The sequence below is a fragment of the Neophocaena asiaeorientalis genome, unplaced genomic scaffold (assembly GCF_003031525.2).
Source record: "Neophocaena asiaeorientalis asiaeorientalis breed wild unplaced genomic scaffold, Neophocaena_asiaeorientalis_V1.1 scaffold155, whole genome shotgun sequence".
Taxonomy (NCBI): domain Eukaryota; kingdom Metazoa; phylum Chordata; class Mammalia; order Artiodactyla; family Phocoenidae; genus Neophocaena; species Neophocaena asiaeorientalis.
The window spans coordinates 5,947,842-5,971,292 of record NW_020173040.1 but is presented as its reverse complement, the minus strand read 5'-3'; the positions used below and the strand labels follow the sequence as shown (position 1 = coordinate 5,971,292).

General features: G+C 46.2%; 1 protein-coding gene across 1 annotated transcript in view; it reads left to right on the top strand.

The window, feature by feature from the left end:
• MESD (mesoderm development LRP chaperone) overlaps positions 1-9,045 on the top strand; it is a 9,932-nt gene extending 887 nt beyond the window's left edge. The window contains exons 2-3 of the mRNA XM_024742759.1: positions 6,113-6,345; positions 7,930-9,045. Coding sequence (XP_024598527.1) covers positions 6,113-6,345; positions 7,930-8,188 — 492 coding nt within the window. The 3' untranslated portion in view covers positions 8,189-9,045. The remainder of the gene's footprint in view (positions 1-6,112; positions 6,346-7,929) is intronic.
• The last annotated feature ends 14,406 nt before the right edge of the window (positions 9,046-23,451 follow it).

The following is a 23,451-nucleotide window of genomic DNA, read 5'->3' as shown; positions in this document are numbered from 1 at the left end:
GAGGCGGTAGCAGAGGCTAGTGGCGCTCTCTCATGGAGCTCACATTATTCGCTTAAGGGAGCAATGATTTGTTTCTGTGAGAGTCAGTTTTCTGATTTGTTACTTGAATGCACTGGAGTGTGTAATTACAGGGAGTGGATAATAACCTTTTTAGGTAAGGTTGACTAACCAAAACCACGTTGCTGCCTCTTTCGCATCCAGAGGTGGGTGTCTTGTCCTGGTTCATTTGCACAGCTGGCGATCCAGAGTCAGAAGCTTGGGTTCTGTTCACTGTGTAACCTTGGGCAAGTGGGTCTCCACTCTAGACCTCTGGTTCCTTATGTGCAGAATGAAATTTTACTGGATGATTTCTTTCAACACTGATGTTTTGTTATTTTGTGGTTATCTGTGTGTGTTTGTATTGGATAGAGGCTTTCAGACATGAGTTTAAAGTGCCATCTGATGCATTTGACTGGAAGAAAGCAGTTTTCATGTTGACCTGCAGCTGAAGGAAAGCTCAGGGTCGATCTGGGTGTTTGCCAACCACTAAGGAAAAAGGAACTTGGTGCAGCAGTTCCTTCCCCACTTTCCATCTCGCTTGCAATCTCCCAGTCTCTTTTTTGGACTCTGGCAAGTGCAGTTTTTGATCCACCAAAGTGAGAATCGCATCTCGTGCAGAAATCCTAGCCTGGAAACACTCAGACCCTGAGCAAGACAAAAAAGGGTGCTGCAGAGGTGTACAAGGGATCCAACCATCAGGAATAGCAGTTAACAGTAAAAATAACTGCAGTACACAGTAGAAATGGCTGAGTGCTATAAAAAGAAAGTGCTGTGGGAATCTCAAAGGGTTTCAGGGAGGAAATGGTGTTTTAGGTAGACCAGGGAATGTGGGAGAATGGCATTACTAACCGAGCAGCATGAGCTGAGGTGGATGGGACGTGAGGGGACTGGGCTCCGTGTCCCCTGCATCGGCAGGCAGACTCTCAACCACTGCGCCACCAGGGAAGCCCAATGCTGTAAATATTAATAGCCCAGGCTGTGGAGTTAGACTCCCTGGGTTCAAACCACTTCAGCTTGGAAATTTGGACTGGTAAAGAGCCTCTCTGGACTTTAGTTTCCTCACCTGCAAAATAGAGGTGTTAGTACCCACTTCAGAGTTGTGAGGATTAACTGAGAAAACGTGGAAAGAACCTAGAATAGTGCAGCTCTAACTATTAGCTACGCTGATAGAATAAATTGGTTAGGTTGGCTGGAACAGACTTTCTGAAGCCACATAGTGAGAGGTAAGGATGGAAAGGTTAGTGAGAACCAGGCCCTGCTAGGCCTTGGATCCTGTGGGGTTTGGACTTTATTTAGAAGGAAAAATGTAGTCCCTGATGAGTTTGAAAAGTTGTGTTACCCAAATGTTATAATACTGGCATGTTTAATCATCCATAACTTCATCCCAAAACATGTGTGTAGTCTTTTGGTTCCCCTTCTGTATTCAGACATAGTTTTTACAGCTGAAAGCATAGCATCAATAGAATTTTCTGCTGTTCTTTTTTCTTTTGCTATATATTAAGCATTTCCGCAGGTTACTGCATAGTCCTTTTAATATTTTTAAAAGGCTTCAGAGTATGCCCTAGAGTGGTTGTTTCAGCTGTCCGAATGTTTTTGAATAGTGGAATATCATGATTAGGGCTAAAATTCAGGAAAATTAATTGGTCAGCAAAGTTTAAGATGGATGGGCAGGGAGAGACTCTGAAGGCAGAGACAGCCTAATGTTTATTGAGTGTTCATTAGCTAACAAGGCTAAACCCTCTTATCTCATTTAATCCTCTTACCTGTTTGTGGAGGGTGGTACTTACCTCTGTTTTCTAGATGATATTGAGGCACAGAGAGGTTAAGTAACTTGCCCAAAGTCACACAGCAAATTAGCTTAATTTCACATTCAGTCACTTGACTTTAAATCTTGTTCTTTTAACCATTTTACTACACTGCCATACAGATTGGTGAACAGAGTGCAAACGAAGGGGGACGAGGAGGACCTGGGTTAAGCTAGAAGCTGCAGTAATGGATTAGAAGGGAGAAAGAAATGTGAGAGATTTTATGCTCTTAACTCGACTTGGCAGTTGATTGACTGCATAACCAGGAAGGTGACAATGATAATGTAGTGAAAGGACAGAGGTTTTGAACTCAGCCTTAACCCTTGGTAACTGTGTGATCCTCATTTTCCTTATCCATAAAGCCAGATAACATCCCACTTCGCAGGGTTCCTTGCAGATGAAATGAGCTAATGTTTGCAGACACTCTGCAAGCGTGAGCGCCCTTCCCCAGTAGCAGTTATTTTTTTCTGTGGGAGAGCAGATCCATCTCTGGTTGCTTTTTTGAAGGAAGCAGTGCTTCCTCCCCTGGTGGCAATCCCTGAATTCTTCCCCCACTCCTCTGCTAGTGTGAACATCATCCCCGCAGTGAGAGGCCTGCCTCAGGTGTGGAGTGGGGCAGGAAGGGGAGAACTCCTTCCACTTCCACCGCGTTGCAACTACTGCTGAGTCCTGGTTGGTATAGGAAAACCGAAGGTGATTCCTTCTTATATTACTGTAACCAGGTGCCGCAGAGGGGCAGGTAGGGAGGGATCCAGAGCCAGACTGTGAGTTTGTACTTCAGCATCAACCCCTTCAAGCCTGTGACCTCGAGTAAGTTACTTACCTTCTCTGAGCCTCATCCACTTCTCTATTCAATGGGGATCTTGCAGAATTGTCCTGTGGTGGGGAATAACAAATGCCCGAGACACAGTAGCTACACAGTAGATGGTAGCTGGTATTATTATCAAGGACCCTGGGAGGAAGAAAAGGATTTACAGGAAAAGGGAGTTCAGCTCTGTAGCTATTAAATTTGACAAACAGCAGTGGAGAAGTGGTGAAGCCGGTCAGAAATGCAAGACTGGCCTGGCGGCAAGCCTGGGTAGGGTGTGGGGAGGGCCACTTGGTCGTCCCCCCACCCCAGCCCTGCTTGGGGGTAAGCGTTTGATGGCTTTCAGTTTAGAGAAAGTGATAGAACAGGTAAGCTTACTCAGGGAAGCGGTGGAACTAAGAATAGACCTGGACAATTGCTTGCATCTAGTGTACTGGTTTTCTTTTCCTTTTTTAACCGAAACTCACCCTCAAACATATAAAATGGAAATTAAAGGTTCTTGAAACGATCCTTACCTTTGCTGTATGCATTAGACTAATGATTATTTAATTATATTTTCATGGAAAAGAAATGGTGCTTGTGACCTACCGAGGTAATGTCATGACCATTAGTAGGATCAGCTTGAAAAATAAAAATATTCTAGGTAATTGAACCAACTAGACGTCTCGAAGTATTTTAAGGCAACTGTAACAGATGTTATGGAGAAATAGAAGAGAATACAGTCAGAAACAACCTGTGAATTTGGCCACCGGGAGCTCCTGTGTACTTTGAGAGGGTGATTTCCACAGTCGGCTGGAGGCCAGGTTACAGAGGGCCAGGTGGTACTAGGCAACATGTATTAAGTATTTACCACTTGCCTTTGTGTCATTAAATCCCCCAAACAAGCTTAGGAGGGAGATGCCGTCATTATCCTCCGCCCCCATTATAGGTGAGGAAAGTGATTTTCCACTTCTCCAAGGCCACACAGCCATAGGGCTGGGACCTGGAGCCGAGCCCAGGTCCCTGTGACAGTGCAGCCCGTGCTCCTGCCTACAGGTCACCAGCAGCTCTTTCAGAGCAAAATGAGGAAGAAGTGGGTCAGCTGAGAGGGTGGCAGAGCTGAGGAAAAGGCTGGCCCCATGCTGCTAGGGCCTTGGAGATCACCTAGTTCTGCTTTTCCTCTTACTGATGAGGAAATGGGCCTCGAGGATTATGGAGTCTTGTCCAAGGCCACACAGGTTAGTTAGGTGGAGCTGAAGTCAGATCCTAGGTCTGATACAAATATGGATCACCTTCAAACACTGCTTCAGAATTCTTTCATTCTCATCTTTTATTAAAAATATGTTTACTACAGTACAGTATTGTTGGTGTCTTAAGCCTTGGCCCTTCAATGATTTGTCAAGAGGCCCAAGTACTATATAGGGGCTTTTTGTTTCATTTTAGGTTGGGTTTTTTCGTGTGATTTTTTTCTTTTTTTTGATAACAGCTTTATTGAGATATAACTCACATGCCATATAGTTCACATTTAAAGTGAACATTTCAGTGGTTTTTAGAATATTCGAAGAGTTGTGCAGCCATCACCACAATTTTAGAACGTTTGCATCACCCCAAAAAGAAACTCTGTAGTCTCGGTCACCCCTCCCTGAGTTCCTCCCAGCCCTCCAGCCAGCCCTAGGCAACCTCTAATCTACTTTCTGTCTCCATAGATTTGTCTGCTCTGGACATTTCATATAAGTAGAATCATACAATGTGTATGTAGTCTTTTGTGTCTGGCTCCTTTCACTTACATAATGTTGTCAAGGATCATCCATGTGATAACATCGAGCAGTACTGCACTTCCTTTTTTTTTTTTTTTGGCTGCGTTAGGTGTTTGTTGCTGCGTGCGGGCTTTCTCTAGTTGTGGCGAGCGGGGGCTACTCTTCGTTGCGGTGTGCGGACTTCTCATTGCGGTGGCTTCTCTTGTTGCAGAGCACGGGCTCTAGGCGCAAGGGCTTCAGTAGTTGTGGCCTGCGGGCTCTAGAGTGCAGGCTCAGTAGTTGTGGCGCACGGGCTTAGTTGCTCCGCGGCATGAGGGATCTTCCTGGACCAGGGCTCGAACCCGTGTCCCCTGCATTGGCAGGTGTGTTCTTAACCACTGCACCACCAGGGAAGTCCCTGCATTTCTTTTTGCTGCTGGGAGTAGCCTTTTCTCCAATGAACACAGGTTCTTTTACGTGGTTTTAATTCATTTAGCTTCTATTTATTATTCATTATCTTCTATTTATTGGTTGGCATTCTACCATTAGCAGTTAACTCACTTGTTTATATGGGTCTGGATTCAGTGGTTCTTACTTTATTTGGGAGTTATAAATCCTTCTGTCATTATTTTGATTTTCAAATATTCCAGATTAGGCCCATGAGCTCTGTTTCACGTTGGCTTCTGTGTCATTCTGACACAGAATAATTCTCCGAGCACTTTCTCACTTTCTGATACAAGAAGATATTCCAGACTCACCTTCTGTTTTCTTTGCTGGAATTAGCCTTTTCTCTGTGGAATCCTGGTTCTTTTAAATATTATTATCTATCTGTCTGTCAAAAATCATAAGTTCCTTCTGCTGCCTCCAGTGCCAGCCCAGTACCTCAGGTGCATTCTTCCCCCTTCGGTATTTGTAGCTCCCTTCCCCAAAGGGAAGAACCTGGTTCTCAATGGCGTCAATACAGTTACTCCTTTGCTCAAGCCTAGAGTTCGGATTGTGGTTCAGAATTGCTAGCTTACACCACGGCAACAACCAAACCTACTACCTAGAACTGAATATTTGTTTATGGTTCTCATTTTTTAGGTGGAATTGATGTACATGAAGTGCAGATTCTCAGTATTCAGTGAAAATTCATGAGTTTTGACAAATGGATACATCTGTTAAGTTATCCACACCCCTGTGAAAATACAGAGCATCCCCACACCCCAGAAAGTACCCTTGTGTCCCTTCTCAGTCAGTCCCACCTTGTAACCCTCTCCCCGAGAGGCAGCCACTGTTCTCACTTCTGTCGTCCTGGATTAATTTTACCTGTTCTTGAATTTCAAATAAATGTATAACGTGTCTGATTTTTGTGCCCGGCTCTGTCACTCAATATAGTATTTTTGAGATTGGTTGCAGGTATCAGTATTTGTTTTTCTTCATCGCTGTGTAGTATTTAATTGTATGACCAAACCCGAATGTGGCCGTTCTTATAGTCTACCGTATTGGGTAGATTCTTTGAGGGTGAAAAAACTTTAGAAACCCATCACGTGGGGTTCTCTGTGACTGGTGACCTGGAGTGATGAGTGCTGCCTGAAATTTAGACTTTGCTTGAAAGTCAAGTGCAGGAGGGAATCCCCTGGGTTTACTTCTTTCTGTTATAATTTAGATCATAAACCTGCACCTGACATCATACGCAGATGTTCTTGCCTTTGCCAGTTGAAATGCATACTTTGTCTGATGCTTTTTTTCCTCCATCCTTATAGAAAGATGACGACATAGAAGAAGGAGATCTCCCAGAGCACAAAAGACCCTCTGCACCTATAGACTTCTCACAGATAGACCCGGGCAAGCCTGAGAGCATATTGAAGATGACAAAGAAGGGCAAGACTCTCATGATGTTTGTCACTGTGTCAGGAAGCCCCACGGAGAAGGAGACGGAGGAAATCACGAGCCTCTGGCAGGGCAGTCTTTTCAACGCCAACTACGACGTCCAGAGGTAAAGCAGCAACAGCCTTGCCGAGAAGATGGGGGCTGTGCTGGAGCTTTTTCTGTGTCTGTGTAATGGCATATCCTTCCTGGCAGTACTTAGAAGGGCTCTGGACCTTTCCTATCTAGTCTGTCTTCTTTTACATTTATTTATTTACCTTTTCTTTTGTCTTTGAAGAAGAGCATTCATTTTTGGTCAAAGCCAGTAAATTTATTTATTTGTTTGTTTTCATATCTCATTTGATCCTAAAGCTATTTATCTTTGGGTCTTTAACTTTTCTTTTGTCTGAGTAAGAAGCTGTGTAGCTTAGCCTCCGCGGGGGGCAAATTAGTTACCGTTTGACAGTAGTATGCCTCTTCCTTTAGAAGTCTCTGCGCCTCAGAGAATGCTTTTCTGTGTAGCTGTGTTTACACATAAGCTTGGAGCAGACTGTTACTTTAAAGTGAAGGAGCCCAGTTGTCAGAGGTCAATATACTCCTAAGATGCAATTTTAAGGAATTTCCTTTTTCTTCCCCCAAAACAGTTCTGAAATTTAGGGTCTTCAAATATCTTAGTTCGGGAAATGTAAAAGGAATGAAGGAGTACTCAGAGAGTGTCTAGGATGGCAGAATGCTTTTTTTGTTTGTTTGTTTTTTGTGTGTTTTTTGCGGTACGCGGGCCTCTCACTGCTGTGGCCTCTCCCGTTGCGGAGCACAGGCTCTGGACGCGCAGGCCCAGCGGCCATGGCTCACGGGCCCAGCCGCTCCGCAGCATGTGGGATCTTCCCGGACCGGGGCACGAACCCGTGTCCCCCGCATCAGCAGGCGGACTCTCAACCACTGGGCCACCAGGGAAGCCCGGCAGGATGCTTTTGTTAGCTTAAGTAGACACTTAGGGGAACAAATCAGTGCTGTGGTGGTTACTGGTCCAGAGCTCTCACCGATCTCTGAAGTGGTGGGGCGTTACAAACGGAAGGGTGGTGTCGTAGGTGTAGCCCCTCGGATTGTGCCCACTGGCCACACTAGTGGTCCATCCATCCACCCAGGCTCCATTCTGTTCCTCCCTGCTCCTTGGGGCCTGGTGAGTGTGGACGTACCTGGATGCTTGCTTTAACTTGCAGGGTTAGGATTTCTGTCCAGTAGCCGAGCATCCTCCTGAGCCCTTCATGGGCCTCTTATGACCTGATCTAAACTGGTGTTTTTCAGCCTTTATCAGCAGAGGCCTTCTGTCAGATGGAAACTTAGCTGGGCCCTTCAGAATGTAAAACGGACCCAAATGGCAGCCTCCCTGTTGCTGCCCCGGCAGAGGCCCTGAGCCCCGTCTGCAGCCTCCCAAGGCCTTCTTCCTAATCCCGCCCTTCACGCGAGCAGCCACTTCTACATCACACCCCCTCCCCGCAGGTTCTCCTTTGTTTTGATCTGAGCCGAGGTGTTAAATAGTTCAGCCAGCTAGTATTTTCAAACAGTGACTGTCAGACCTTCGAAAATAGAATGTTTGGTTCTGTATTCATGTAGAATTTGAAAAAAGATTTCTCGGTTAAGTGCCACAGGGCCTCTCTGACCCATTAGCCCTGTACTAGCGGTGAGCTGACTGTGGTCCCGTCTCTCTGTCAAGGTTCATCGTGGGGTCAGACCGTGCCATCTTCATGCTGCGTGACGGCAGCTACGCCTGGGAGATCAAGGACTTCTTGGTCAGTCAAGACAGGTGTGCCGATGTAACTCTGGAGGGACAGGTGTACCCTGGCAAAGGAAGAGGAAGCAAAGAGAAAAATAAAACCAAGCAAGAGAAAGGCAAAAAGAAGGAGGGGGGAGAGCCGAAACCTCGGGCTTCGAAGGAAGGCAATCGAGCTGGGAGTAAAAGGGAAGAGCTGTAGCGGGGCAGCTGCGGGCTCTGCAGAGGAGCGCGGGGAGCTCAGCCAGGGCGCGTGGGCCGGGGGTGGGCGTGGGAAACCACACAGCCATGAGTTCTCTGCTGGCAAAGGTCTGCCACGTGACCAGTTTCTGGTCAGTGTAAGAATTACTATTTAAAAGGCTTCAAGTCAGAAGACAGAGGTTTTGTAATTAACATGGGACACTGACAAATTCACGATTACTATAAAATCACTTTAAATGGAAACCTGGCGGTGTCGCTTTTTCCCATAAATGTGGGGAGTCTCTGGCCGGACTGTGGCACCGCTCCCTTCGCTGCACCTGCTCTTATCCGGCAGCCTGCTGTATCCATGCTTTTTATTTCTGTTAACTGAAAGGATACCAGGTTCTCATCAGACAAACTTAAGACTCCTGACTAGATTGAATCAGGCTCTCCATGCCACAGACATCACTTCATTACTCTGAGATTAGAAACGCTCCACAGGAGCACTGCACGTATCTAAATATACAATCGGGACACCAGGATGCGTAAATCCCAAATCTGTGCAGGAAATGCAGAGAACAGAAAATAACGCAACTTGGGAATCCTAAGTACTCACTTCGAGTTTCTTGGACTTGAATCCCTCGTCAGTTATAGAGAACTCTTGGTATCTGTCCGGTTTTATGTAGTCTGTAAGTCCAGGGGTTCTGTCAGAATAGAACTTTATTTAGATAAGAGTAATGCTGGTATGTTCCATTTAATGTGATGATTTTCGAGGGTGTAAATCGGGCATGAGCAGAGTTCTTTGCAGAGCGTAGCAGAAGACTCAATAACCTCATTCACTTCTAAACATTTTTCTTTGATAAAGTGCCTAAAATTGTGGTGTTTTTGTATGGTACTAATATGATGTGCTACCTGTTACTGTCTGATGTTGCTGTCATACGTCAGGGCCTACTCTAAGAGTTACAGAATTTATACACAGGTGTCATTTTTAAGAACTAAAATCATTTGTTCAAAAAGGCTTCCATTGTGATTTTAACAAATTAAAAACAGCACGCACACGGTTAGAAAACGTCATCGTTAAAGAATGGTACAAAGCAAAAAGCCTTGGCCTCCCCTGCTACCACTGCCTTGTCCCAGTGGAAGCTACTGTTAATTTGTTTTCAAAAAAAAAAAAAGAAAGGTACATTTACTGGTTTACAGTGATATGTATTTGTTTTGGCCTTACATCCTCTATTTCCCCTTCTTTTGGTAGCTATTCAGATCTCCCCACAGTGATCCACACCCTCTTTGTTTTCTGTTCTGTGCTGTAGGGGGATGTTTGCCCTGCAGGCCTCCCACTCCAGGGAGGAATTAATCCCAGGGTGAGTTTGCTTGAGCCACCTCAGGAAGAGGCGTTCTGTGTTTCTCATACAATCTGAACCCAGGGAAGTGAGGCTGGAGCTGCTGCCACCCTCTTGCCCCCTTCAGGGGAGGGCTGTCTGAGGATGAAGTGGGGAGAAGCAGGGAGAGAGCCGAGTCCTGATGGTATCGCCTAAGCCCCTGCATCCAGCCTCATCTGAAACCAGCCCTGTCCCTGGGTTTTTTCAGTTTTTACTTGAGCGATTTGTTGGGTTTCTGTCATCTGTCGTCGCGCTGGCCTCGTATACAGGGCAGCCGTCCTGACTGGATGCTTGTCTTCATTAAACAGAAGGGCGCACACCCTCCACCCTGCCCAGGACCTTGTGTTTCCACTTAGCTGGCTTTCCGTGTCACAGTGTACACGTCTGTCTCATTGCTTCCTATGGGATATGCGGCCACATCAGCCTGTATTGACTAAGCTTTTGTTACATGCTGGGCACCACTAGATGCCAGCAACAGTGTGGATACAGCCCCTGCCATCGTGAAACAGTGATTTGGTGGGGAAAGACAAATACTAATCCTATACAAAGTGAAATGGCAACCGTTGAAATAGGCAAGAAGTACAGTGCCAAGAAGTGGAGGAATCTTGGGGTAGTCAGAGGGGACCTCTCTGAGGCAGGAGGAGGGAGTAACCTAGGCAGAGGAAACAGTCCGTGCAAAGGCCCTGTGGTTAGACGGAACAGAGGAGGGACAGCGGGAAGGCCAATGAAGAGGCTGGGGCACAGCACAGGACCAGGCTGGACAGGTGAATTATGGAGGTTTTATGGGGGTCGAGAGCTTATACAAGTCTCTGGGATCTCTTAAAGAAACAGTACACCTTTATGAATAAGAATTATGAAAGTGAAGATTTATTTGGAAGATGCCTATGTAAGAGGGGCCCATTCACTTAGAAAATCCACCTCTGCAAGCCAGCTGTTAAGGTACAGAACTACCTTACCAGGCGATAAAGCTAATGCCTGCTGTCCTGACTCCTGTCTCCCTGGCTATCCTCCCCCCATTCCCCCGGGAAGCCCTAGACCTTGTACGTTCCAGTAATGAGGATGAAAGCTGGAACTGTAGCATCTGTGTGGGGTGCACAGGGTCTGGTAGAGATTCTGGAGGACTGAAGGATTTTAGCTGTGGGGTGGATTCAAGTGGTAATCTGATTTGCACTGGCTACACCAGGAATTGACTGGAAGCGGGCAGTGGTTGGTGTGAGGGGCAAGTTGGGAGGGTCTTTCAGTAGTTCAGGCCTTGCTTGAAGGTGGCGCAGGATGAGCTGGGTGGTGGTGAGGCCTGACCCACGGCTCCCCTGCACAGTCCCTGTGATGCACGTTGAGTTTTCAGGGTCTCACTCGTAGGTACAGTGCTGTGCTGGGCATTTTAACAGATATTACCAACTATTTTGGTAAACTTGTGTTTATATCTGAGGGGCAAATTCCTAGCAGTGGAATTGCTAGAAGAAGCAAATTTTAACCTTCCCATGTAGACTGCCAAATGACCCTCCAATGTGGTTTTGTTAACTTAGCTTTGCTAACAGTAGACCTCAAATCCTGGCCAGCACTGGGCATTACACTTGCCAATTTAATAGATGTGAAAACCACATCTTCATTGGCTACCCTGAAGCCACCCTAGTGGAGAGGCCACATATAGGAGCCACACAGAGAGAGAGATGCTCAGAGAGCCCCACCTGTACCAGCCCCAGCTAGGAGTCATCCCAGCCCAGGCGCAGACAGGTGAGCAAGTGAGCCTTCAAATGCTTCCAGCCTTCAAGACGTCCCAGCCATGCAGGAAGCAGAAAAGCCACGCCCAATCTGCAGATTCATGAACAAGAGAAATGGCATGTTTAAGGGAGGGGCGGGGGGTGTATAATACATATACACATGCACATATATAAATTTCATACTTTTTAAATTTTTTTATTTTTTTGTCTGCGCTGCGCGGCATGTGGGATCTTAGTTCCCCGACCAGGGATCGAACCCATGCCCCCTGCACTGGGAGCGTGGAGTCTTAACCACTGGACCACCAGGGTTTTTACTTTTTCATGTTTGTTTTCATACCTATTGATTTAATACATCCACATGACATCTTTGACTGTAAACTATGAAACATGAGAACTTAATAATTAGACATCCTTCCACCCCCCTAGTTTTTGATACTTTAGGTTGTGGTTTTTAGTACTTGTTTCCTTTATAATGTTAAACCTCTTTTTCTTTTTCTTTTTTTTTCTTTTTGCGGTACGCGGGCCTCTCACCGTTGTGGCTTCTCCCATTGCGGAGCACAGGCTCCGGACACACAGGCTCAGCGGCCATGGCTCACGGGCCCAGCCGCTCCGCGGCATGTGGGATCTTCCCGGACCGGGGCACGAACCCGTGTCCCCTGTAGCTGCAGGCGGACTCTCAACCACTGCGCCACCAGGGAAGCCCCCTCTTTTTAAATTAAACCAACTTAGTATGTATTAATCCCTCATCAAGGTGGAGGAATTCTCAAACTTCCTTCCGTCTCCTTCCGTCTCCTGATTCTTCTTCAAGAGTGTTATTTGTACACTGACAAGTTGTGTAACACATCCATTGCTCCATTGGAGCCGTCTGAGGCCAGTCTTATCTTTCCTCTTAGAAGCGACTGCTTTTTCCATCAGATCCTGGGGATCCTGCCTCATTCCTATCATTCAGTAATTTTGCTAAAAAGATTTTTCAAAATCTTTTGTTATTCTTGTAGAATATGGTGTGGCATTTCCAACTGCAATTTAGGTGGTTTTTTCCCCATGATGTGAAAGAAAAATTATCTTCTATTGTTAACTTATTTTCAGTTTTTTGTTGGTGTTTTGGGCACCAATTTTTTTCTTAGCTCTGAAATGAGTTTTGGTTTTTTTTTTGTGGTACGCGGACCTCTCACTGCTGTGGCCTCTCCCGTTGCAGAGCACAGGCTCCGGACGCGCAGGCTCAGCGGCCATGGCTCACGGGCCCAGCCGCTCCACAGCATGTGGGATCTTCCTGGACCGGGGCACGAACCCGTGTCCCCTGCATCGGCAGGCGGACTCTCAACCACTGTGCCACCAGGGAAGCCCCTGAAATGAGTTTTTTTAAAAATCTCGTTCTGTTTTTAATCTGTTTTTATTGAGCTGTTTTTATTAGAAACCAAGTTTTTGTTAAATTCTGTGAATTCAGGAAGTCCAAATGGAGACGCTGTACCTTGTGGATTTTGTTTGTTTGCTTTTCTTCAAAGAAACTGCCAACTTTGTTTTTGTATCTCATTTTTTTTCACGTTTTCTTTTTATTCATTTTCTTAACTTTTATTGAAGTATAGTTGATTTACACCTTGTGTTATATTTTTTCCCAGAATAGGATATTTTTCTGTATTTGTACATATATTCTTTTGTGGTGGTTGTTTTCTAATTGCAGCATGTTTGGATAGATACCACGTCTTTGTTTTTTCCCCTCTTGTTCACGCTTTGTAGACACAGCCTTTCCCAGACCTTGGCCTAGACCATCTATCTTTGGTGAATTCTCCTGACTCCCTTCCCTCCTTATCTGAGCATTGTTTGTTTTCCTGGAGCTGCAATTCAAGGCCTGAGTATTGCTTTTTCTCAGCTTTTCTATAACCTAACAGGAAAGGGAGGGGGCTCAGGCTGTGTGGCCTTGCTTGATGAGTAGGCTGTGCCGTCCTGTGATTTTTACCAAATGTCCTAGACCTTGGTGGGGTCGGGGGTGGGAGTGGGTAACACTCTTCCTAGAAGGTTTCCTGTCCAGCCTTCGGAGAGTCCCTCTGATTAGCAATGGACCTCGGAGCTCTGGCTTCCCTCTGGGAGGGGCAGCCTGGAGTGTTCCTCTCTACCTAATAACCATGTTTCTCCTGCCTCTGTAGAAGGAGGAAAGGCCATGCCAAATGCTGCTTTTGGCCAGGGCAGGGCTAGGCATGGGCAGTGAAGCACTCACTCACTACAGGCACGTGATGTAAGGGGCATCACAAAACTCAGTAAAGAGAAATAATATTTAGTTGTGTATTTAAAAAATCAAGTTAATGTTAAAAAAAGAAACTGATCATGAAAACATGAAAATGTTAAAGACAGGAGCAGTCAGAGCAAAGATGAGGGTGAGACAGTGAGGCTATGCAGGTATGGGGTCGAATCTAAGGTCTTAAACCAGTGGTCTTTAAGTAGTATTTCTTCATGGTTTCTTTTTGTTTTTTTTTTTTGCGGTACGCGGGCCTCTCACTGTTGTGGCCTCTCCCGTTGCGGAGCACAGGCTCTGGACGCGCAGGCTCAGCGGCCATGGCTCACGGGCCCAGCCGCTCCGCGGCATGTGGGATCTTCCCAGACCGGAGCATGAACCCGTGTCCCCTGCATCGGCAGGCGGACTCTCAACCACTGCGCCACCAGGGAAGCCCTCTTCATGTTTTAAGAGTTAATATTCCCTGACTTACCAGGTTTGTGCTTTCAGAATAAGACTTGAAAGCCTTATTGTACAGATGTTACAAGATCTCCATGAAAGAAAGAAATTCACCCACCTACACAGCCTCCCAGCTATTCAAGCCTTGTTCATTTGACCAAGCTTCCTTTCAGGTTATTATCTCTGAACTTTGTAATCCCATAGTTGTCATCATAGCAGAAACAGAATTTTATTTTTGGCTTTTTCCACTTAGCCTTGTATCATAATGACGTTTCCCTGTTGCTATATGGTCTTCACATTTAACATTTCACTGGCTGTGTAACAGTCCCATCCTTTTCCTGCAGAGAAAGTTGGGCCAGACTGCAGTGTCAGACGTGGCTCTGCTACTTACAAGGGCATGAGTCTAATCTGTGTCTCATCCGCATCCCCTTCCAGGAGTGTCTGCTTCATCCCAAGGCTTCCCTGTTCGCAGGAGTGACCCTACTCCCCTATCCCACCCACCTTGGATGGTCACAGTCACTTGGACCAGAGGTGCAGACCTCACCCTGGGCGCACACCTGGTTGGCAAATCAGATCCTCTCGGCCAGAGATTGAATGATTTGGTAGCTGAGTCATCAACAGTGGGACGACTAGAGTGAAGGTTTCAGAGCTTCTGTTGGTGAAATTTCTGGACTTGCCCTGAGTTTCTGACCTCCTGGGTCTTGATTATTCTGCTTGTTCCTGGATTCTGGGAGCTCTAGATCCTTATGACCTTTTCACTAGAGCTGCTTTGAAGAAGTTTCTGCAACTGGTCTGATCTCCCCACTCTAACTTTTTTTATTCTCTGTTTTTATCTGTCTAAACAGGGTATGAAACAAAGCAAAGATGTCAGGACCCTCGTTCTGTGCTGTATAGCCACTCTCTTGACCTCTTCCTGTATTGTTGAATATTTGGGTTCTTTTTAGTGACCCACAATTGTCAATTTCATTGAAATTAGTTTCTCTTCTGCCTTAAGATGACTCCTTTAGTATTGTTTTCAAGATTACTGGAACAAAAGACACGTTTTTATTATACGTTGTCATTTTACTTCCAAAAGGATTATATCAGTTTGCACGGTCACCAGCAGTATATGAGCAGACCCATCCATTCTGCCAAAAACTCACTAGAATTGGGCATTATTTTTAATTCATTAATGTATTTATTCATTCAGAAATATTTACTGATCACCTACATGCCAGGCATAGTTCGAGGTATAAAATGTTAATTTATTTTAATTTGCGTGCTTCTCAGTCTCTTGGTGGACGGTGTCAAAGAAAAATTTTGTACTAGACACTTGTTAAAATTGGCAAGGAAGATTTTATTTACCACTGTTGCAAAAGGGGAAAGAGATTGAATTCAACTCTGAATGCAGTTAGTCAAAGAGCAGAGTGAGAGGGTCAGTGGATGGAAAATTAGGTTAGCTGTCAAGAGTAGAGGGATGCTTGCTAACCTGGCCTCACTGGATTCTTACCAAAGACTGGCCCAAGGCTGAGTTTTCAAGGCGGGGGAGGATTAACCTGACCTGGGAGGATTCTTTGCTATACAGGGCTCAGCAGGCCAAGGTTGAGGCCTAGTTGAGATGAGGCTTCAGAGGAACCTGACTCAAGTTTGCTCGAGGAGGGCATCTTTGCCCACTCCAATTTTTTTTTTCATCTCCAATTTTTGTAATGTGTGTGCTCCTTATTGAACATAAAAATTAACCCTTTGACTGAAAGCTGATGAAAAAAATGTTTTCCTGTGATGCTGCTGCGAGGTACCTTGTTGACCAGGCTGGGTGAGGCCAGGGCTTGAAGCGGAGGGGCCTTTACGGTAGCCAAAGCTTGGGCTCTTCACTTGGGGGTCCTTGAGGGTGCACGTCTGGGAGGAAAGTCCCGAAGAACAGGCCTGGCTGAACTCATCTGGGGAGCAGAGGAGGAAGATGTGGATGGTAGTGACTACAACAAACACGTTTTGGACTTGAGAGCTTCCACCAGCCTCCCATCATTATCCACCTTGTGTGAACCTCGCACCTGCTCTGCCTTGGAGGTGTGGGCGGTTCCTGTTCACAGGTGAAACGGGAGGGGGAGGGGGTTTGCCTCTGATCACAGAACCAGCCAGTGCTCTGCCTGTTTCATAAAACCCCTATCAGGCGAAGTAGAAATTAGAAATGTTCATTCTTTCCACCTCACCATCCAGAGAACCAAGGCACAGCTGGGGAAAGTGATTTGGCCAGAACCCTCTAGAGCAGGGGTCCCCCTGAAGAGGCCATTAGCATCTTCCTGTGAAAGAAAATCAAGTCAAAAATTAAGGGACACCATCGACATGTCCATTGACAAAGGAATGCATAAAGAAGATGTGGTACATATATACAATGGAATATTACTCAGCCATAAAAAAGAATGAAATAATGCCATTTGCAGCAACGTGGATGGACCTAGAGACTGTCATATTGAGTGAAGTAAGTCAGAGAAAGAGAAATATCATGATATCCCCTATATGCGGAATCTAAAACGATACAAATGAACTTATTTACAGACTTAGAGAATGAACTAATGGTTACCGGGGCGAAGGGGGGAAGGAAGGGATAGTTAGGGAGTTTGGGATTGACATGTACACACTGCTATATTTAAAACGGATAACCAACGAGGACCTACTGTATAGCACAGGGAGCTCAGCTCAGTGTTATGTGGCGGCCTGGATGGAAGGGGAGTCTGGGGGAGAATGGATACATGTATATGTATGGCTGTGCACCTGAAACTATCACAAAATTATTAATCAGCTATACGCCAATATAAAATGAAAAGGAAAACAAAGAAACCAAAATAAATACATAAATTTTCATTTATTCATTAATTTAAAAAAAGTTAAGGGACATGCCCACTAGGGGGCAGCAGAGACCGGCATGCTTCGCGGCATCCAGGCATCCACATTGCTTGAAGCGCTGACTTTGCCACCCACCCTTCGGGCAGAATTCTTCAGCTGTTATTTTAATGAACAGATCACTCAATCTGTGCTTGCCAAATATTTGTGAACATCTGCATATGCCTCTCTCTCTGGATTTCTGTTTGAAACCTAAAAGATTATCTGCTCCGTGTGTCCTGTTCTACGGAAATTAATTTACATCATCCTCCTAGCAACCCTGTGCAGTCGATACTATAGCATCATCCCCATTTTACACACAGGGAAGCTGAAGCACAGAGAAGTGAAGTATTTCTTCCGCGGTCGCGCCACTAGGAAGTGTCAAAGCCAGCATTTGAACTCAGGTCGTGGGGCTCTGCCTGGGAAGACGGCTGCTCCTGTCCACCTGGCCTCATTGCACACCCGCTCGCCACGTATGTACCTACTGAGCACCTACAAGATCCAGGAATTGAGCCGGTGATGGGGGTGAAGGCGAACAAGGCAGTAAAGCCCCTGCCCTCCTGGTGTTTACAAATGGCATTAAAAGATACTCAATGTCCCTTTCCGTTTATTGAGCATCCACTGTGTGCAGGCTCTTTACATACTTTATTTCATTTACTCTCCATAGCCCTGCAAGGTTGCAATTTGTTAGCTGTTAGTGTGAGGCCCGTTAGAGCACAGCTTTGGAGTTGCACTGCCAGGTCCTGCATTTTAGGAGCTGTATCATCTTGGGCACATCGTCTGAGCTCCTTGCTTAAGGCTATGGGCACTAATAAAAGTTCCTGCCTCATAGACGTGTTGTGAGGATTAAATGCGTGAATCCACGTGAAGTGCTTAACACAGCATTCTATATGTGTTAAATGTTAGTGTATTTTTCTTTTTTATAAATTTATTCATTTTATTTCCTTATATTTTTGGCTGTGTTGGGTCTTCGTTGCTGCATCTGGGCTTTCTCTAGCTGTGGCGAGCAGGGTGCATGGACTTCTCATTGTGGTGGCCTCTCTTGTTGCGGAGCACGGGCTCAGTAGTTGTGGCGCACGGGCTTAGTTGCTCCACGGCATGTGGGATCTTCCTGGACCAGGGCTCAAACCCGTGTCCCCTGCATTGGCAGGCGGATTCTTAACCACTGTGCCACCAGGGAAGCCCTTGTTTGTTTTTTTAGATGATTAAACAGAGACTCGTAGGGTTAAGCCTCTGGCCCAAGGTCACTGCTAGCAAGGAAGGAATGGCATCCTTCCCCTCTGGAGGCAGTGCTCTGTTCACTGGAGCACCACAGCCCAAGGAGGGGGATGGGATAGAAGTCTGCATGGGCTGCAGAGATTGTTCCGGAAGAATGGCCATCTGCCCAGTGCAGCGTATGCAAGAGCAGAGTGAGTCTGCATCCACTGCTCCCACCTCCTCGGCACCGCACTCCCAGATGCTTGCATTGTTGAGGACCTTCACGCATAGGTCACGTGGCGTCACCCTGAAAATGACTAGGGGCAGAGCTGCCCTAGTCCAGGATGGACTGCAGGCTGACTGTGCTGTTTGGTAGGACAAGGAAATTTCCGGAGGGCAGATTTCAGGTCTCATCCAAGTGTCATAAGCCAGAAACTCCGGGGCCCTCTCCACTCGGCCCAGCATCTGGGGAGATCTGAGCTGGCAGCTGGGGCCACGTGGTAAACTCTCCCTAGATTTTGTTGAATTGATTGAAGCCTATCAATGAGCCCATCACTCAAGTTCTGTCAAACCCTGGACCTGAGCAGCCCCCCTTGCAGGATTTTTCGATCTTGGTGCACAGTGCCCTAGCACACTCAGAGCAATTTTTTTTTTTTTCCTCCAGAGAAGTCTGCCGAAGTTGCCAGGGTGAAGTTTCTGAGCCCACAAATCTGAGGCCTGGAGTTGGGGCCGCAAGGAGGGCTGCCCTCCTGGAATGTCAGGAATTCCAGGGACATCTGGCCTGCTTTGCATCTGCTGGGCCTGCCAACCGGCATTCTTCCTTGTGGGGAGTGAGGCTTCAGTGATGGGCCTGGAAACACGGAGGCCCCTTTGATCCCAGCCTCCTGCTGCAGCCCACGTTGGATGACCTTGAGTGCCAATTTGATGTCCCTGGGCCTCACCACTTCTATAAACAGGGGTGACAAGTTCTGCCAGGCCTGGAATCCACATACCAAGGTCTGGAAGAAACTCAACTAGAGGAATTCATTCCAGCACCAAGGAGGTCCCTGAATCCCTAGTAGAGAAGCTTCTTTCCAAATGCCCTAAGATCTTTGCTCCTCCTTTAAATTCTCTTGGGCAAAGATGGTGTTTTCTGCCTTTGGGCTCCTACTTCTAATTTTATTTATTTATTTACTTGTTTGTTTGTTTATTTTTCGGTATGCGGGCCTCTCACTGCTGCGGCCTCTCCCGTTGCAGAGCACAGGCTCCGGACGCGCAGGCTCAGTGGCCATGGCTCACGGGCCCAGCCGCTCCGCAGCATGTGGGATCTTCCCGGACCGGGGCACAAACCCGTGTCCCCTGCATCGGCAGGTGGACTCTCAACCACTGTGCCACCAGGGAAGCCCCTACTTCTAATTTTAAATCAATGTATGCCCCGGGCTAGAATGGATCACCTCTACTGTACCTCAGATGCACCAGACAACTCTCACCAAGGGAATTTAACCAAGGGAAGCGGCCACCGAGGAGGCCTTTGCTATCGCAAACTAGTTCCTTGGGCTTTTGAGAGGCAAGCTCAGGAAGGAGGGAGATGGGGAGGGAGGAGGAGGTACGAAGGCTGGGGGACCAGCCTGGAGGCTGTGGCACTGGCACCATCAGAAGGAACGCGAGTGTGGGCTTGGTGGAGGTAGCAGGGCTTGGAGGGGGTGTGTGTGTGTGTGTGTCTGAGAACATCTCTCACGTGCAGAATGCCGGGCCAATTGAGCTCCAAGGTCTTTGAGCCTGTAATATTCTGTGACTTAAAGAACCCACAATGATTTTGCAACTGATTTTGCCAATGCACAGTTTGTTATTACAAGCTCTTTGTCAATATTATTTCAGTGAGGTGTAATAGTTCATCAAATGAGACCGTAATTTATTTAGTCACTCCCATGGAGTCAAATGTTTAGGTTCTTTGAACGTGTCAAATGATTAAATAATGCCATAAAGAATATCTTTATACCTAAGCTTTGTTTCCTTGGGCTACATTCCCAGATAAATAATTACTAGGTCAATGAAAAGGACTATTTTTAAGGCTCTTGATCCGTAATGCTAAGTACTTTCTAAATAGTTATTTCCAACTTTCAGAAGTTTTTTATTGAGGAAGTATTTTAAATGTACACACAAACATGCAACTAGAATGAGTGGTGTAATGAATTCTGTTCCTTATCACCCAGCATTCATAATTATCAACATTTCAACATTTTTAATCTTCATTTTGGGAAAGGGACTGTATCTCGATGCAGCCAGTCTGATTGCTGACTATTTAGATTGTTTCAAAGTTTTCATTATCATATAAAATGCTGCAGTGAATATCCTTGTCACAAATGCTGTGCACTGCTGTAAGCTCTTTCTTTTTTAAAAAAAACCAATCAATTAATTAATTTTATTGGCTGATTTTTGGCTGCGTTGGGTCTTCATTGCTGTGCGCGGGCTTTCTCTAGTTGCAGCAAGAGGGGGCTATTGTTTGCTGCGGTGCGTGGGCTTCTCATTGCTGTGGCTTCTCTTGTTGCAGAGCATGGGTTCTAGGCGCGCGGGTTCAATAGTTGTGGCTTGTGGGCTCAGTAGTTGTGGTGCATGGGCTTAGTTGCTCCGTGGTATGTGGGATCTTCCCGAACCAGGGATTGAACCCATGTCCCCTGCGTTGGCAGGTGGATTCTTAACGACTGTGCCACCAAGGAAGTCCCAGCTCTTTCTTGAGATAAATTCTTGGGCAGAATTTTGGAGCCAAAGTCTGCACATATTTTCCATTCACTTTTACATGATACAGAATTGCTTTATGGAAAAGATGCACCAAATTATTTTTCTGTCCTCATCTAAGAATGTCTGTTTCTTCTTGCCTTGTAGCATTCTTTGCAGTATTTTCAGTTTGATAGGTGATTAATACTATCTCCCTGTTGTTTCAGTTTGCATCTTATAATTACCAATGAGGCTGAATTTTTTTTTTTCTAACTAGAGACTCTTTTATTTTATTTTTTTATTTCCCCCCCACCTCGGACTAAAGTTTCTTCCTTCCTTTCTCTCTCTTTCTTTCTTTCTTTCTTTCTTTCTTTCTTTCTTTCTTTGTTTCAATTGGAGTAGTTGCTTTACACTGCTGTGAGGCTGAATTTTTAAATACATATATTTATTTCCCATTTGTATACTTTTTCTGTGAATTGACACCTTCCTGTTTTCTTTTGGTGTTCCCCACCCTCCCTTTACTGCTTTGTAAGAATGTCTCATATATAAAATATCGGCAGAATCCCAGTAGAAAGCAGATGGCATCGTACCAATCCTTTAATGAAGGGACCATTTGCAAATTATGTGAATAAAGTTCAGGGACCCCCAACAAGAAGCATAATCCAGCCATAATCCTGGCCTTGCAAACGTGTGTTACCAACCAGGGTTCCTGGCCTTCCCCAAACAGTAGAAATTGATCAGAGGCCAGACAAAAAACTCAGGCAAGGCTTTATTGGGGCCCTGCTGCAGCTGGGGAGTGAGAACAAACGGCAGGTTCCCTTGTTTCCTCGCTCCCCGAGGAGGGGCAAGCTTTTTCCTTATATGAGGTGAGGGTAGGGGTGTGTCCAGGGGTCGGGCCAGGGGGGTGGCTTAGGTGTTTTGCCCACCCCTTAGGTGGTGGTGTGTTCAGGGCGCATGCACAGCCCCCTGCTTTTGCTCCAGGCTCTTCAAAAGTGGCAGTTGGGTTTTTTGGTCTTTTTAAACTCATTTCCTCAATTTACTTATTTACAATTTTAAATTTTAATAATTTTATGTCATCCTATGAACGAATCTTGGTGATTTCGCCTTTGGGGTTTTGCTTAGGAGAGGTTCTCCATACCCAACATTGTGGTAGTATTCAACCTGGTGTAGTGTTTTCCCTCTAGAGTCGGAAGGGGAAAAAAAGATCTGTTTAAGAGCTATAAACAAGCAAAACTCTGTTTGAGCAGCTTCCTTCTTCTAAGGGAGTCGACATGATACTTTCCAGGGGAGTATAAACCTCATACTCTTCCCTTCCACTCCTTGTAATTGTTTTGTTGAAGGAGATGATTTTGAAGGATACAAACTAGCAGAGCTGTCTTTTTTCTCAGCGCCGCCTTCAACTCCTTTGCTGAAGCCAGCAGGTACCAGCTTGCAGAAGCAGTGGTTAAATAGGAATCTTGGGATCTGGCTATGAAACCACTGTAGCTGGAAATTGGCCGATGAGAGTATTTACACCATGGACATCAGCAAAGGCTAAAAACCAGGGCTCTCTCTTCCTGCCCCTAAAGCGAGTTTACCTGCTCTCCACCTGCTTGGGCCCTGTCTGAGCCCCTGCAGGGGAGTTGGGGGTGGAGAAATAGGCCTGTTCTTTTTCTCTCCTTCCGCCTTGCTTCCCACTCCACTTCTCCCATCATTCCCCATTCCTGCTGGCTCCTACCGGTTTGGGGCACAGAGAGGGGGGGATTAGAGGAAAAGGGGTAAAAAGTCTTCAGTAATTTGTGCTATTGCAAACTGTCCTTAAGTGCTCTCTGTTATGGCAGGTGTTATGGCTCTTTGGCACGGGATGTCTTCTGGTTTCTTCCCAAATACTCCCTTACCCACTTGGATCTGAGCAATACATTTCCCAGCTGAATACGGGTGGCGCCTCTTCCTTTTTCAGCTCTTGCCTTTGGAGATGCCCCATAGCCTCTTTCTGCCAGGTATCCCTTCACCTGAGCAGACAGCTGTTTGGGGCAGGGTCCCTTCAAGCTAGCTTACTTGTGCTGAGCTCCACATGTGCTCTTTAAAAAAAAAAAAAAATTTTTTTTTAATTCATTTTTTGGCTGCACGGCTTGTGGGATCTTAGTTCCCCAACCAGGGATTGAACCCACACCCCCTGCCGTGGAAGCTCGGAGTCTTAACCACTAGACCGCCAGGGAAGTCCCTCCATGATGTGCTCTTGATGCATGGAAACCTCACTCATCCTTACCCAGCCAGCGGGTGGAGGGGCATTTACCCAGAGGCTGTTCTCCTGGGAACCTTGGGCAGCTCCAGTCTGCATCCACCTTCTGTCACCCCAGGACGGGGGCAGAGGCACCTTCAGCCTCTACTCTCCCAAATGACAGGGAAGTAAGACACCAGAGAATTCTCATCCCCAGCTCTGGCAGTGGTCGGGTGGCCTGTGAGTCTAGGGGCTCAGCGAGCACTGAGAAGTAAACTGTCAGTCTCTTCCTACTGCAGATACTCCCGGTCTCCCCATGAGGGGTTCTGTCGGCCCCCCTCACTTGCTTAGGGATGAGCCCGTAAGAGAGGGGAACCCCCAGAGCATACTCCACTCTTCTGAACTTCCTACCTTCCTCTCTTTTCTTTTTTAAAGTATGGTTGATTTACAATACTGTGCTTGTTTCAGGTGTACAGCTAAGTGATTTGTTTATACACATATATATCTATATTCTTTTTCAGTTCTTTCCCAGTATAGTTTGTTACAAGATATTGAATACAGTTCCCTGTCCTC